Raw genomic sequence first — 16,927 nt, 5'->3', positions numbered from 1 at the left:
CGGAGCCTGTAGGCACCTTGAATGCAAAGTCACGTAGTTTCTTAATTTGCAAATCGTGAAGTATGTACTGAAGAAATGTTCCTGAGAGACTACTAATGTGGCCACTAGTCTGATCTCTTTTTACTTTTTTAATTGGGATTTAGTTGGATTAGATTTGTTTTGCTTCCTCTTTCAATTTTTCCTGAAAGAAGCTACTAGTACTGAAGAGTACCGCATCTATGGATTAAAAGGATCCAAATCAGAGGCGATAACCTTAGAAGGTGGGCTCAAGCCGAGGTGGAAGGAATGGGAAAAAAGTCACTTGGAGTTCATTGAGGGCAGATAAAATCCCTGAGTGAGACTTAACTTCATATAAGTGGACTAGAGCTTGTAAAACAAGGTTCAATACAAATAATGAACTGCCCGCCATGATTCTTGAGTCAGGATGGAATGACTAGTTCACATCAAAGGGCAATGAACAGCGTGGTCCACTACTAAGCTCAACATGATTACTCAAACTCCCGATTTACGGAAGGGGCTCCAGACGGCCCCATGGATTGAAAGAAAAGGCACAGAGAAGCACTCAGGCGAGTAGCAGGCACAAGCAAATCTCATATTCATTGCTCGAGACTCAAGCAGGCATGCATTAAAGAGGATTTCGCCATTTCCTGACCTTCCCTCGATGGTGAAGTTAGAGCAGACAATCCAGGCAACACAGAAATGTGAGCACAAAACTTATCAGCCACAACCGTTGACAGTAAAACTGCACTATACAGTGTAGTAGGAATCTGTGGAAAAAAAGATGTAATTTTCTTCTGTTGCGCTTGTTAGGGAGGATGTTAATTTCTGTGCTAATTCCCTTCAACCTTAGAGGGTACAATGTCCTTTTATTGCCGGTAATTTAAATGTACGATAGTTGCTTGTTTTGTTCTTCTCCTTCTCCCTGCTCCCCCACCACCTCCTGTTAAATTCTGGCACTACCTCCATTGTCGTCAGGCCTAGTAATGTAGCTGCTTGTCTGTCTCATTCTGTTTCCCACCCCTCCTTTTTATTGTCAAATACTCTTGCACTATCAAAAATGTTGCTAGGCCGAGTATGATAGTTAATTTCTCATTCTTAATGTATCAAGGACCTGTAAGAAGGTCACTGTATTCTCCCTTGTTCCCTCCCTGCCTTGAAGCGCTTTGAAACACATTGTGTATAGGCGCTATATAAATAAACAATCAATTCAATTCAATTCAGGAATTTAAACGTCTACATGATTACGAAAATGTTAAACGAAATGTTTAGGGGGAGTGAGAAAGGGCAGATAAGGGGTTGGGGGTCAGGAATAGGTGAAATTAGGTGGGGGAGGTGGGGTTACCCCCCTAAAAAAAATTAAAAAATGTGTTGAACATTTTCGTAATTATGTACACGTTTCCATGCCAGGCTTTTAAATTACCGGTGATGAAAGAACAAAGAACCCTTTAGAGGCCCCCAGCTCTTTTTCTGGACTTTTGGACTTTTTCATTTTAACCTTGTAGTGAGTGAGACCTTTTTCTCACTCTCTCATGGGTTTTGACCTGTTTTGGATTTTGTGTTTTCACTATTGTGCAGCCTCCCTGAGAAATCATTTCGATTTCTCATAAGGTTTAAATACCTTTTCTTGTGTGAACTACAGTTCACAAGAATAGTAAAGTGAAATTGACTTTACTTTACTTTTCCCTTTTATAGGTCCAGCACACAGCATCTTATGTGGAGTGCTGGGGGTTACTTAGTAGCACCTTTTCCTACATTCTCATGTTACATATTTATGTTACCCTCACTACTTTAAATGGCTGGTGGCAGTGGTTACACTTTTCCTACCATTGTGCTTTTCCACCACAGGCCATACCCTCAGCTGCAGTACAGCACTCATGGGTGATCATTTTGTCAAAATGACCTGTGGCTTCTATTTTCACCATTTTCTGTTTGTGAGGTGTTTCTTGGGTTTTACTTTGAGCGTCAAAACAGATTCAAGCCCTTTGTTTGTCATGCTTTTGGTGGGCTATAGCCCTGAAGTCAGCCTCTGGCTCCAGTGTGTCTGAAAGGGCAGGATGTGAGGGAGGTTCCCGAAACTCCCCTGTCCTGTGTCTCTAGGAATGCTTGAATGCAGCCAGTCCTGAATGGCTGGCTGGCTGTCCTTTCAGGCATTGTCTCGATTTCATTGGACGATTTAATTGTCCTCAAATTTACTGAGAACCTGCTTAACCTTTTCTTTCCTTAAACCTTTCCTTTCTGCAACCTCAGAATCTGCAAAGTAACTAGTGTGATATATAAATGAAATTACTGTTCTTGTAAATTAAGTCACCTCAGGGTGTAGAAATTGTGTAACAAGCATATCCAAAGAGTATTCACTAAACTTGTTCTGATTCTGAAAATACATTTTAAAGTATATTGACAGTGTTACATGAAATGCCTTTTTAAAGAACGCGTATTTAAAAATTGATGTTAAATAAATAAATAACTATTTATAACAGAAAACTTGAGTGTAAGTGTTACTTGGCTACTTGTATTACCGAATTTCATTTGTACAGCTCTACAGCTCACATCTACCCCTCTTGAGATAGGACTGGCTGCTCAGGCACACAACCAACCTTTGTAGTACAGACGTTTACCAAAAGGTGCGTCCTAATGCCAAGCAGATAAGGGTTGTGTAGTCTCACATAGTGTGACTGCATCAATTCTTACCTAACAGAGCTGGCACCAGAGAAATCAATGTATCAGCCTTTCCTAATGCTGCAGATGTCTTTATCCAAGAGTGTAGCCTCAGTACTACTCATGTCACAACGCTTCCCGTGCACTCTTGTTGGGATGAACGTCTATCGACCCACATGCAAGAGAAAATATAAACTAAGAAAATCCATAAAACTCAAGTAGTCATATAAGCATTCATTAGAAACACTAAAAGGTAGGTGATGTAATAAGCCATTTATATTGTGCCTGTACACAAGGTTTTCTAGGCATGACAAGACAAGTGAGGGGAGACAGAGGGAGGACAAGACAAACAATTTTACTAGGCCTTGTGTCATTCAGATCATGCAAGTGCGAGAACGAGAAGTGCAAGGGGAAAATGAGGTGGGGGAGTGCCAGGGAGAGGGAATGTGAAATTTGGCAGCATTGCTCTGAGTAAGTGCGGCCAGGGTAGTGCAGCTCTGGGTAAGTGCAAGGAGTCAGGGACTGTAGAGGTTACAGTTACAGCCCCTAAGTGCATGGTAGGCCTGGAGGCAGTGCAGGGGGTGACTGATCAGTAAAGAGCTTGGTACCCAGGGAGACTCTGAGGGTTGCAAACAACCAGTCGGTGCAGCAGACATGTGGTCAGGATGGTCAGCAGGGGAAGGAGAAAGACAAAGCAGAGGAGAAGAGGAACGTTTTTAGCTGCTTCTGGAAATTCAGGTGGTCCAGCTCAAGTTTGAGAGGGCCAGGCAGCCCATTCCAGGTGGAGGCACCTGCAGAGGAGAGATATCTACTCCCACTCTCTGCCTGGAGTAATTGTAACACGCTTAATATCCAGAGGTTTGTAAGAGCTGGAATGGGGATTGAACCTGTGTTGCTCCACGTGGTCTTGCTTCAAAGGCGAGCATGTTGCCCCTGAGCTATCCTCCCGTGACGAGTAGAGTCTGACCCTTAGAGAGTTGGAGGTAGCTGAGCAAAGGGCTTGAGAAGGAAGGTATTTTGGGGGAGAGCATTGGATGTAGTGTGGGCCTCGGCCTCAGAAGGCCTTGTGGAGTGGACAATACAAAGGGTGTTGAACTTGATCATTGCAGCCACTGGGAACCAGTGGAGAGATTTCAGGACCGGAGAGATACAGTCCCTGGGCTTCAGGCCAATGATAAATCTCGCAGTCCTGTTCTGGATTAGTTACATAGAGCAGAGGAAGGCAGATTGAGGAGGAGGTTGTTGCAGTAGACCAGCCTAGAGAGAACCAGGGCTCTGGAGACAGTGAGCATCTAGGGGAAGGTGAGAAAGGGAACAGTACCTTTGAGGAGGTGCAGCTGGTAGTGGGAATTCTTGGCAACGTCTGAGATGTGAGGAGATAAAGAGAGAGTGGAGTCAGAGATGACACCAAGGTCATTAGCCTCACATGAAGGTGAAGGAAGAGGGCCCAAGGAGGGCAGCCAATGTGAGAGCGGGAAAACGGGAGTAGGGGTCCCAATGAGAAGGATCTCCGTCTTACTGCCTTTAAGGCAGAGATCATTGGTGGCACACCAATCCTGAGTCATGGAAAGACAGTCAGGAATGAGCAAGAGAGGAGAGAAGTCTGAGGGGAGCATAAGACTGAAAGTAAGAGGAGAAGGTAGAGATCAAGTGGGCCAAAGGGGCCAGGTAGAGGTTGAAAAGCCAGGATAAGAGGATAGAGCCCCAGGGAATGCCACAGATGGAGAGAGAGGTGGCAGAAAGAAGGGACCCAAGTTGATCCTGGGAGGGGCAGTCCAAGAGGAAGGACGTCAACCACTCCAGGGCCTGATCAGTGATGCACAGGTTCTCACAGAGTCGATTGATCAGGAAGGTGTGGTTGACCATGTTAAAAGCAGAGGACAGATCAAGGAGGATGAGGGCAGAAAGAATGCTGTAGTCAAGGTTGGAGAGCAGATTATCAAGGGTGTTCAGTGGAGCATTTTCCGTGCCTCTGGCAGCTCTGAAGCCAGACTGTTGGTCATGGAGACAACCAAAAGACTCAGTGTGGAGAGTAAGCTGAGAGATGGCCAGCTTTTCCAGGAGTTTGCCCAGGAAAGGGGTGGTAGAGATCGGGTGATAGTTTGCCAGAAGCAGAAGGCTTCTTGAGAAGGGGTTGCACAAGGGAATGCATGAGGAGAGAGGGAAGGTTCCAGTGGCAAAAGAGTGATTACAGAAATTAGCCAAGGCTGGAGCGAGGGTGTCAATATGGTCCTTGATGGTTCTGGAAGGAGCAGGGGAGCACCTGTTTGGATGACACTTTCATCGATCAGACTTGTCTAGAAACCTTGTCAGGTGTAGTTAGAGAGAACAAGGAGAAAGGAGGAGGAGGGGGCGAGATGGCCAAAGGGGGGCCGAGAAAGGAAGAGGAAGAGGAGATAGAGGACAATATGTCCTGAGTTTTAGTGGTGAAGTGAGAGGCCAGAGCCATACAGAGGGCCTGGGAGGCAACAGGAGAGGTAAAGACTGCAGCAGGATTGGCCAGTTCCTTGCAGATTTTAAATAGTTTGGCCACAGAGATGTAGGCTTGAATGTTGGCTCTCTTCTTGGACAGAATTGGAGGATATTGCCATTGGAGCAGGCAGCAGGCTAGTTTGTCAGAGGATGTGCCTGAGGCCCCCCACTTCCACTCAACCACCCTGAACTTGCGTTTCAAGACGACTAGGTTAGAGTCACACCAAGAGTTGCACTTGGATGTAGGCTTCCACTGGATTCTCATGACAGGGCCAATGATGTCCAGACTATTGGAGATAGAAATATGCAGATTAGAGGGGGATGTGTCAGAGTGTGAGTCAGCTGGAAGAGTAGGAGGAGCAGAGAAGGTAGGGGCAAAGGGATCCACTGACACACGCTTCATGGGCTGAATGACCGCAAAGGTAGTTGGCAGTGCTGGGGTGGGATTTGTCTGAGGGATAGAGGGTTTCAGGTGAGAGGCAAGAAGAAAGTGGTCAGTCCAAGAGAGGCAGAGTGAGTCGAACCAGAGGGCAGAATAGAGATAGAGAGCATGTCGCAGAGGTTGAGGAAAAGACCAGAAGCCGGGTTAGAAGCATCCAGGTGGATGTTGAGGACTCCAAGGAGGAGAAGTTGAGAGGTAGAAGCAAGGAGTGAAGGGGAGAGATCAGTCCACTCTGCGAAGAAGATGGCAATCTGCCCAGGTGGCATGTAGATAGTGGCCACAGTCAGAGAGATGCCAGGAGAGATGGAGAGCCTGAAGACCAAACATTCAAAGTAGGCCTGCATAGGAATGACAGAAGCTGGTAGCCACTCAGGAAATGTCAGAGCTACTCCACCTCTGAGTTGGTTGGTTCTGGGCTCAGAGAGGATCTTCTAGCAATCAGTGAGGACAGTGCCAAAGCTCATGACAGAGCTGGCAGTGAACCATGTCTCAATGAGGACATCCAGGTAAAGTTCTTTCAGGAGGTGACAGATGTAATAGGAGTGTTTGATAACAGAGCACAAGTAGAGAGTAGTGATGTGGAGGAGGTTGCCACATTTAAAGGACTTCTGGGGTTGGTACAGGCTTGAGGTGCACCCAATGGAAGTGGATAAGGGGCCTGAGAGCAGGCAGAGGAGGAAGCAATGGGTGGCAGCGGTGCCCGAGAGGTGCTATTAGGAGTAGTAGGAAAAGGAAGGAAGATGATAAGATGTAGGAGACACCTATCAAACAGGCGGAGATTGGACTGAGGGCCCTAGACCAAGACGTTGCCATTCAGATAGACATGAATGATGACCTTGGAGGAGTGGAAGGAGGCCAAGAGGGCCTCCCACCGTGTGCCACCATTCACGGAAGAGGAAGAGATAGGAGAGACAGCTGAGACCATATGGGGGGTCAATAGGTCTGGTGAAGGGAAGACAAAGAGGATGTTGGGGAGAGTCTGTCTGGAGGAAGCATTAATGCAGGTATCAGTGATAGGGAGGCCTGGGTTGGATACCATGATGTCCCTCTTGAACTTCTTCCTTCCAGACTTAGTGAGAGGGATAGGATATGATATGATATGATATGGCATTTATAACGTGCCTATGCACAAGTGTTTCAAGGCGCGATGAGGCAAGTGAGGGGGGAACAGAGGGAAGACAGACAACAATCTTACTAGGCCAGGTGTCATTCAGATAGTGCAAGTGCAGGGGAAGGGGAAAAAGGAAAGTGCGGGGGTTGGTGAGGGGAAAGTGCAGTACATGGGATAATAAATACCAAGATATTATAAAGAATGGCCAGCTGGTGGCAAGCGCAGGGTGAGTGCAGACATAAGTGCTGGAGGGAGGACTGTAGGGATACATAAAAACAGTCCCCAGGTGCAGGGGTTGCCAGGGAGGCAGTGCAGGTGTGCAAAAGGCAGGGCTTGGTGGGTGGCCAGGTAACTAGTGCAGTCTCGGTATCAGCCAGGACTTCAGCAGGGGAGAGGGGGAGAGAAAGCAGAAGCAAAGAGGACGGTTTTTAGGTGCTTCCGTAACCGAAGATGGTTCTCCTCAAGTTTAAGGGAGGCAGGGAGGCTGTTCCAGAGGGAGGCCCCAGCTGAGGAAAGAGATCTACCATCAACTCGTTGCTTGGGGAAGCGACTGACCCTGAGGGAGTTGGAGGCGGCTGAGCCAAGAGCACGAAAAAGGAAGATATTTAGGAAGAGAGAGTTGAAGGTATTGAGGCCCCGTGTCCCAGAAGTCCTTGTGGACAATGCAGAGGGTTTTAAACTTAATCCTCGCAGCCATTGGGAGCCAGTGCAGAGATTTCAGTCCTGGAGAGATACGATCCTTGGGCTTGAGGCAAAGGACAAGTCTTGCAGTCCTGTTCTGGATGTGTTGCAGAGGGTGGAGAGTAGAAGCAGGCAGATTTAGAAAGAGGCTGTTGCAATTGTCAAGCCTAGAGAGACCCAGCGCTCTGGAGACGTGAGCTTCTGTGGGAAGGAGAGGAAGGAGATAGAGTAGCAGTTAGAGAAGCTGGTAAAAGCAGAAAGTACCATAGAGGGTGCGAGGAGATTAGGAGAAGGAGTGAGAAGAGAAAGGAGATATGCACAGCCCCACGCCGAAACACAGGAAGCACAACAGAGAGGTGGGGTGATGGGAGGGGTCACACTAGGGGTCCTACCAGGGAAAAGACAGGTGGCACACAACAGTACAACAGTAACCACAGGTGACAAGGACCTAGGGGATGGAGAGAGCCAATCGGACACAGATTCACAGATCAACAGTAACACACTAGAGGGGACCTAGACCAACAGAAACACATATCAACAGTAAGGCAGTAAGGGGCACCAAGAAGCGAGAGAGAAGCCTAGTGGGGCACAGGTTCACAGATCAACTTAATAAAGTAGAAGGGGACCTAGTAGTGGGAGAGAAGCCTAGTGGGGTGCAGAATCACAGAGCAACAGTAACACAGTAGAAGAACAGGAGATGCACATAAACAAAAAGTACAGCCAACCGCTAGGGGTGAGCCTAAGGTTGCGGAAGACAGAGTAAGTCATGTCAGCAGGATTAAGGGAAGTACGTGCAAAGGCTGGTTAGTTTAGTAGGGAGCAGAAGTGGCTGCACCTCCTACCCACACCTTCCTTACCTTTCAGTCAATGACGGTCAACAAATGTGTGGCCTACTTGCTCTATGGTTGACGACTGTGTTGTGTACTCGCACTCTGCGCTGCACCCCTTTGTCGCCAAACACCTGCAGCGCTCAACACTGCGCCCTTGGACTTCACGGGCTTTACCACAGAGGGTTAGGTAAGCAAGTTTTAAAGGCCTGATGGCTTCAACACTGTGGTGTATAATGTGTCGTAGTGAACGCCGATCGGGCAGCATAACCTGCGGACCTGCAGCGCTCAACACCGCATCCCTTGGCATTTGCAGGCTTTCCCACAGAGGGTTCAGTAGGCCAGTTTTAAAGGCCTGATGGCATCAACGTCATGGCATATGATTCGTGGAATAATACTAGCGAGCCTCGATTAGGCAGTGTAATCTAGAGACATGTGTCACTCAACACTGCACCCTTGGCCTTTGCGGGCTTTGCCAGAGAGTGTTCTGTAGGTCAGGTGTAAAATCCTGATGGCATCAACGTTTTGGCATGTGATAGCGTGGCGTAGTCATGGCAAGAGTCGGTCTGGCAGTGTAACCTGCGGACTTGCAGCGCTCAACACTGCGCCCTTGGCCTTCACAGGCTTTGCCACAGAGGGTTCAGTAGGCCGGTTTTAAAGGCCTGATGGTGTCAACATCGGCCTTTGCGGGCTTTATCACATATCACATATCACATATCACATATGTAGAAATGTAAGGGTAGTCTAAATATGGGTCAATATCTAGCGTGATCTTATGTCTGATACCATTTGTTAAATAATCATTGATACCATACATGTCACCGGTGATGACACCATTGATGCTATCTGTGATGTCATGGATGGTGCCTTAGATGATGCAATTAGTGATGTCACCAGGGATGTCATCAGTGATGTCATCTGTGATGTCGTCATTGTGGTCGTAGGCTGCATAACAGGGGGTTCGAAGTTAAGGTGGCTTTATTTGAATTTCAGGGGTTTTGCTGTGTTGAGTTCTCACCTTAACATCCCTGTCACTAAAGTTTTTTCCTTGAATTTCGTGGGTTTTGTATTCCATTGATTGTTTCCGCACATGGCCAGTGGACACGGCCGATGGCCGTTCCCTGTACATTAGCACTGTATATTTTAAAACACTACCACACCACTAGTCATGGCCTTTGGCCTTCTGCCTTGCAACCCATCACTCAAAGATTCTCATTATTCACAAACTGATTTTGACCTGTCTTTACAGTGGTATTGTTATGTATAAAAGATTGCAGGTTTTGAGAACTCACAATGTGTTCGGGAATGCGCAGTGAGATTCCATTATTTGCAAAGGATCACACACTTTGTTTAAGCTGCATGCTACAAGCCCCTTGTTTTATATCCGGTCTCTTCTGACTGTTGCGATACCTTACACGACCCCACCTAACCATATTTAAGCAGCACGTAAAAGGAAAAAAATGACCTGCTACATGAATAACAAATTTCCAGTTTCATTTGCCCCCATAGCGAAAATCAAAAGCTGGCACCAATGAATATGCGTATAGTAAGTGAACATAGTAAACAAGTGAGCATTGTCTCTCCCCTCCACCACTCCGTCGCCTACCCCAGCTGTTCCCTCCTGGTCTCAACCTCTCAACTCCTCCTTCTTGGTGACTTCAACATCCACCTGGATGCTCCTGTCCTCCAACTGGTCTCTTTCGTGATCTCTGCGACTCTCTCACTCTCTATTCTCCCCTCTGGCTTGACTCACTCTGGAGGGCACACTCTGGATGTTCTGATCCCTTTTGATCTGTTGGGAAGAGGTTGGACCCCCAGCAGGGCTTCTGGGGGTCCTGGGGTATGGGATGCCCCAACACCTCCCATTTTGCCCAAGAAGGAAATGCAGCAGAGTCCAAGAAAGTAGCAGAATATTCCAAAATGTTTTATTTCTGGGCAGCAAAAAACACACAGGGCTTCGTGCACAGCGAATATCCAGGCACCGTCTCCAAGAGCCTGGCTTGCAAGCCAGCTTTGTAACACACTGCAGGCTGACATCTCAAAATTGGATGAGCTTCCAGAAACCTATCTCATCCTGGGATTGGCTGCTAAGTGGTAGGTGACCTATAGTGCCCTTATAGGAAGCCTGATTATTGGACCTTTAGACCTTCGTGTCAGAGGGCTGGCTTGGGTGCTCCTCCCCATTACCTAATTCTAAAATTGTTGCATTGTGAATTTGTTCTCATTAGTTTTAGCTGAGCAGGCTTTTCACCCCTTGGCCCTCAGGGTTCATTGGCCAGAGCTGAGCCATTCTTGTTTCAATTATGTTTCAAGTTATGTCTGGATCTTGCAAAAATGTCTTTCGTTCCCAGAGAAAAACCACTGGGCCCTGGGTGTTCTGCTCTGAATTACTCATATTTATGAAGAATTAAAAATGCTTGTCTGCCAGAATTCACTGTCGTTCAAAGAAAAGAATCTTATCTTATTGCAAGGCCTTGAGCTGCTCCTGGGTTTGCGAGGCTAGCACAAATCCCCACTGCGGCTGGTGTTCAGTGAGACAAGTGTACTTGGCTGTAATTTTCCTGAAGCATGGCTTTACACTGTGCCATTTGATAATGCATGAATTGATGAGTTATAGTGCTGTTAGGTTAATTCATGTGAGCATCTTAAAGCGTTTAAACGGGAATTATTGTGTTCTGTAAATTCTGCATGGTGGTACTGCTGCATTTGAGGCATGTAGGTTGCAGTGTTGGTGAAGTGGGTATCTTTCAACATATTTGTCACCCATGGGCGCACTGGGGCCTGGTGCAAAATGATGAGTGCGCTCATTATTCTTTGTGCTGTTCTTTCTGTTGATGTGCCTGGGGTAAAGGGGCAGGAGTTTCATCTCGATTTTCCCTCTTCAGATCCCTTTCACAACTCATCTTTCCTGGAGTGATCACATTCTCCTTTTCGCCCATTTCACCCTCTCGACCCCTCAGGCCAAGCCTACTCCAGCACTGCCACCTACCTTCTCAGTTATCCGACCCATGAAGTGTGTGTCAGTTGAGGCTATCAGCACCACTTTCTCAACCACCCTGCCAACTTGGCTGACTCACACCCTGACACAGCCCTTTCCATTCTCCACTCTACTATATCTGGCACAGTCTGTCTGTGCTTTCCAGCCAAGTGCATCCCACAGATTTCTTAGAGCTGCCCCGGAAAGCTTAAGTCCTTTATGCACCGCCTTCTGGTTTGGCAATGGCTTCTGTCATTCCTTGCTCATTTAGTCATACTGTAGATGTTCATTCCATCATGACTAAATAGCTCAAACCTTTATTCAAATCCAATGCAAAGTCACATTAGCTTGAAATGGAAAGGCCATGCTTGAGGCTTTGCCCACCGCCCAGTTATCCCATTCTTACCCGTTTCCTTCCAGTTCACAGACAATCTTTGCAGCCAGACTCCAGTTAAATGCTCCAGGTTCCTTATCAATCCATTTTCTAGCCGCCTGAAGACTGGTCTCAAGGAATGCAGCCAAAATGATTTCTTTGAAGAATCCACATGCCGGGAAAAGGTAACCTAGAGCGTGGCATCCGCCGTAATAAATTAAGGTGTCTCCCTTCACATCACCTGATTTAAAGGGAACAACAGAGAATGTGCTAAGGTTGGTATGTATTCTATTTTCACAAATAGACCAATAAATACATGTGGATCACATTCAAAGTCAACATTTAAAAAGAAAATGAAGCAGTATGTATATAGCCCACACATTTGGGAAATGATTTACATTACTGGTTGATTTTATGTATATGACATGTGTGAACGAATTAGAAAAACACATTGAATTCTATGTTCCTGTGTAAAGGTGAATAGTGTGGTCTATCCCCTGTATTTCTATAAATGTAATGGCATGGTCACTTCTGTCGAAGGCTCTATCAAACATTTGAAAATGAGGAACTAAAAATTACCTATACCATAATTGTGATTTGATCACTGCATGCATTAACCCTTGGTGTGCCCAAAAATGTGATTTTGATTGGGAGATTCATTAAACAATATTCACCCATTACTCCCTGGCCTCAGGGATGGAGTGGGTGGTAATAAAAAGGTTAACATGTGATGAGCAACAGCCACTTGATTGCTTGCCATTTGTCTACAAATGCTGACATTAACACAATATATCTATATCAAGTTTCTTGCATATTACATTTGATATGATTATTCTTTGAGGTATACAGCTTGATGCCTCTAAACTATGTCCAGAGTCTCTCTTCTTGTAGGAATCAGAGGGTCTTATGAGACAGCACACCTTCTTGCCAGCAGTTGGACGATGACCCTCATGATAGAGAAGGATGTCTTTGCAGATGGATACAGGGATTGAAGCAGCTGGTTAGAGTCATAGGAAAGCAAAACAAAATAGGTGATGGCTGAAAGGTTTAGAATTAAGCTTAACCTCTCACATTGCTCTGGGCAACCCTCAGAGCATTGTTCTGAAAATCAGGCTTGGTCCCACCCCAAAAGTCATAGTAAAAGCAGAGGCATTTGCCAAGGTAATGAAGCCTCCTATGACCTGGATTAGCCTTTTGATCTGCATCCACAATAATGTTCTGCAATGGCAGGCACAATGTCATGCTGAGAAGCTTTCGACAATGTACTCAGTTCCTCCTCCATGTTGTGATGAGCTACTGGCCAATATACTAGTGAGGCCAGAAATATATTGCTGTTAATAATCAATATGGTCCTTTAGCTCAACACTATGTAGACCCATTTTTGAAAAAAAGGAGACTTGTGCTAAGGTGTAGTATCAATGTTATTATGGTATTTGTTGTTTATGGGACTCAACCCCACTCACCCATAATTCCCTCACTCCCTTTCATTGGCAGCTCACTAAGGTTGCTGATGATGTGCCTAGGATTTCCAATCTTTGTTACAGTGGGAGGTCCACAACACTGTCAGCTGGGCTCTGAAGCCCGGACCACTTGTAGGGCTACAGGTGTGACCTAGGATATCCTACCTGTCCTAATATGCATCAGCAAGCTGGGCTTAATCAGTAATATTGACCCTCAAAGCCTCAACCACAGACCATCCCCATGTGGCCGGGCGAAGGCAGGTGCTTCCTGTTTCCGACTCTGGGGGTAGTGTTCTCTGGAAGGAGTAATGGGGGGGAAACAGATAAGGAAGAGGGGGAAACTTCCCTGTTTAACTTTCCCCGAAACCCTAGTCTTTTAATGGCGTGTTGGAAAGAAGAAGGAGTTAGAAAAACTAACTTTGTTGCCATGGACTTCATGTCCCATAATTCCCTCAGTACTGGGATGAGGAAGAAGGATGCAGAGGAACACTACTGTGGGAGCGCTCTCCTAATTAGTGTAGATGACCTACACCTGAAGGGAACTGAGAAGCTTAAAAAGCCCCCTCAGGTGCAGGCATCAAAAGAAGGAGTAGGGTAGCGGAAGAGGAAGAAGCAGCGTGGTTGCAGCTGAGAGTGAGGCCTGAGGCAAGAGAAGATGCCGGTACCACTGAAACACCTGAGGTGGTGGCGGGTCCTGAGAGAACCTTTGCCTTGAACTCTCCCTGTTGCAGAGGTCACACAGCGGGAAGCATAAGAAAGAGACGATTGTTGGATTAAAATTTGTTGCGCAGAGTTTGTTCAGAGAGAAGCAGTAGTAGCGAGGGAAGTGTGTCCTCCTTGGAGGTTCTAGATGGCTGGGTTGCACCTGGCTGTCTCCAGACCAGAAGAAGCTCCATTCCTCAGTGGCGTGAGTGAAGGAGGACCAGAGGAGGCTGTCCACCTAACCTCAAGGATTCACAAGTACCCAAGACCTGCGACCACTGAGCAGAGCGTAATCAAGCGACTAACCCACTAAGTTCACAGCTTGTCATTGACTCCAAAGTGCTCCAATGCTGTCCACATGTTCATGGCAGGCAGCTTCACTTGTGTGTGAGTATTTCTGAATACCGAACTGTACAACACGAAACAGTGACTGTGTAAAGAAGCACACAAGATTGTAGAAAGCCCAAAAACCGAATGGGGAAGCTGTAGACGATCCAAAAGCTTACAAGCTATACCCAAGCTAAGAGTGTATTAAGAACCAGCCATCCCAACATAACAAACAGTGCTCAAGGCAAGAGTGGAATACTGAGAGGCTTATTGGTGTTAGGAGTTACTGCTTATGTGCTATGACACACAGATCACCAGGTTATAGAAAACTGCATTGTCAAAGCCAAGACAGATGAAAAGTGAGATTATCTTTTGGTCATGTTATTGTTGGTGCAGAGGGGAAGGAAAGGTTGGAAACAGGCTGCCCTTCTGGAGAAGGTTATCCAGAGGGAGAGGAGCATAGTTGCCACAGAGTCTTGAAGAGCATTAATGTGGTTCCTTGTTTCCCCGTAACTTGTTTAAAGTTTGATGCTAAAGAAGTCTAATGAAGTTGTTCTTATTCTAAGTTAGAAGTTACCACTGACACACTTTTCTGTTCTTTTTGGTGAAGAAGTAGATAGGCAGGCAAGTATACCCGTATGGCAAAAAGTTGTTGCCTAGAAGGGCCTGGCAAAGGAATAACCAGGTAGACGTCGATGCAAGTGCTGAACTGTGGTTTTTAGATACATAAGATAACAATTACAAACATCCATGTATATACACCACACATTACAGGGTTGAAAAATGTAATCTAAGTAACATTTCTGCTCCTTGAGTACAGGACATACCAGGATGTGAAATGAAATCATAAGACACAACATCACACACAAACAGACACACACAAACAGACAGAGATGGGGAATAGGGAAGAACAAAATGGAGGCAATGGTTAACATAAAATAAAAGCAACTGAACCACATTAAGAAGAATATGCAAAAGCAATACTATATCATCCTGGCAATCATTCAACATTGCTTTATCAGTATAACCTTTAAAGATTCAATTATGTGGTCAACCTAAAATCAACATAACAAGATTAATAATTGATAAATATGTGTCATTTAGTTTCCATTGTATGAATATATATATTTAGTGAAAAAATGTTGTTCAAGGGACTTTATGTTGAAGTTGTGCTAATAAAAACCTATCAAATTCAGGGAGCAAACTTTGCTAAAGGGACGTTATGGTTACAAGTAAAACTGAAAACCCCCAGAAATTCACCAGTTATGGTAAGCTAAGCAACCATAACTCACACCACTACCGTGCATTGCTAAGACTAACACCCATGACATCAAAGATGACATCACAAAAGTCATTGATGGCATCGCTGATGACATCACATGTGCATTTACTTTTCATGAAAAGCTTCTACAAGGGATTCATTATAATGTTGACGGAGGTCATTGAGAGAAATATCATGAGATACATAGTTCTTTAAGCAATGCATTGCTATAAACACCATTGTGTTACAGAGTTCTTTCCAGTATGGGAACCTATTCATGTAGAAACGTAGGCATTGTGTGCAGCATGCACCATAGAGGTGCACTTTTCATAAGCTTGCCATATTGGACAATAAAATGATAAATGCTTTTGTGTCAGAGTTTTGCGTATTGTGAAACATGTAATAAGTAGCTATTAATGCCATACTTACTACATAATTGTACTACTACACATAAGACATAAAGAGACCACAATGCCTGCAAATATGAGTATATACAGGGCAAGTAAAGTAAGCAAAAAAGGAGCAGTATTAGCAGAAAGTGTTCATAACATAACGTCATGCACACGAAAGATTGCTGTGTTTTAGGCTACCTTCTTCCCCTATGTATATGTATTAGGGAGAATTCTCAAAATGTGCTAATTTCCCTTACTTTTTGAGACTCCAGCAACTTTGCTGGATTTCTAGGATTTTATTTCTTTATCTGGGAAGAGTGTGAGCCTTTTTTTCCCACTGTTCCATGTATTTTGTGTGTATTTTACTTTTGTGTTCTTTTGTTATGGGGTTTTAAAACCAACTCCATAGGCTTCATCTTTTTCTGTGTGTCACACAGTACCTTCAGTGCAGTGGCACAGGGATCTCTTTCAGACTTCCCAAGTTTTAAATACCTTCTCTGGGATTTACTGCCGTCTCCCAGGGCATGTAAAGTTAAATTGGCTTTACTAGTCTTTTTAAATTTACTGACCCTACACACACTATCTTCCTATAGAGTGCTGGAGGGGTAGCCTAGCTTCCCCTGAGTCAAAACACTCATGTAACAGTAACATGTTACCCTTTCCTACTTTAAATGGCTTGTGGCAGTGGTTTAGATCAACTATCGTGGTTTTTCCTGACTGCTAACAACGGTAGCTAAAAATCGGGTCAGCCATGTTTTTCAATATGGCGCCCAAGACCTATCTGTAAAAACAGACTCTGGTCATCGTTTTTTGATATTTCTTTTAGGAAAGGTCCTTCTTGTGTTTGTCTCTGCGCGCCAAATCAGGTTTGATCCCTTTGTTCGTTGGCCTTTGGCGGGCTTCATTACTGAAGCATTCTCTGGCGCCTGAGTGTCTGGGGTGGACAGGATGTCAGGGAGGTGCCCGAAACTCCCTGTGCTTAGTCTCGTAGGAGACCTGAATGCACTCTGGTGTGATTGGCCGGCGGACAGCCACCCTGCTGTGTGAGTGACAGCCAGGCTGGAATGAATGGGGGGAAACTGTTTAAAAGCAGGTCTCTGGGACTTGGAAAGCAGAGTCAACCACTGGAACGAAAGAACCGAAGACGAGCTGAAGGAAGAGGACTGCTGCAACTCCTGGACGACCGGTGAAGCCCTGCTGGAGGTCCAAATTGCCTGAAACTCCAATCGACAGAGAAGCCCTTCAAG

General features: G+C 45.6%; 1 protein-coding gene across 1 annotated transcript in view; it reads right to left on the bottom strand.

Annotated features, from left to right (window-relative positions):
- The window catches only part of LOC138527995 (indolethylamine N-methyltransferase-like), a 141,862-nt gene that overhangs the window by 16,326 nt on the left and 108,609 nt on the right, over positions 1-16,927 (bottom strand). The window contains exon 2 of the mRNA XM_069639419.1: positions 11,572-11,779. Within this exon, the coding sequence (XP_069495520.1) occupies positions 11,572-11,779 (208 nt within the window). The remainder of the gene's footprint in view (positions 1-11,571; positions 11,780-16,927) is intronic.

The sequence above is a fragment of the Ambystoma mexicanum genome, chromosome 7q (assembly GCF_040938575.1).
Source record: "Ambystoma mexicanum isolate Mex_15411 chromosome 7q, UKY_AmexF1_1, whole genome shotgun sequence".
Lineage (NCBI taxonomy): Eukaryota > Metazoa > Chordata > Amphibia > Caudata > Ambystomatidae > Ambystoma > Ambystoma mexicanum.
Note: the sequence above shows the minus strand (reverse complement) of the source record. Positions and strands in the feature narration are given on the sequence as shown.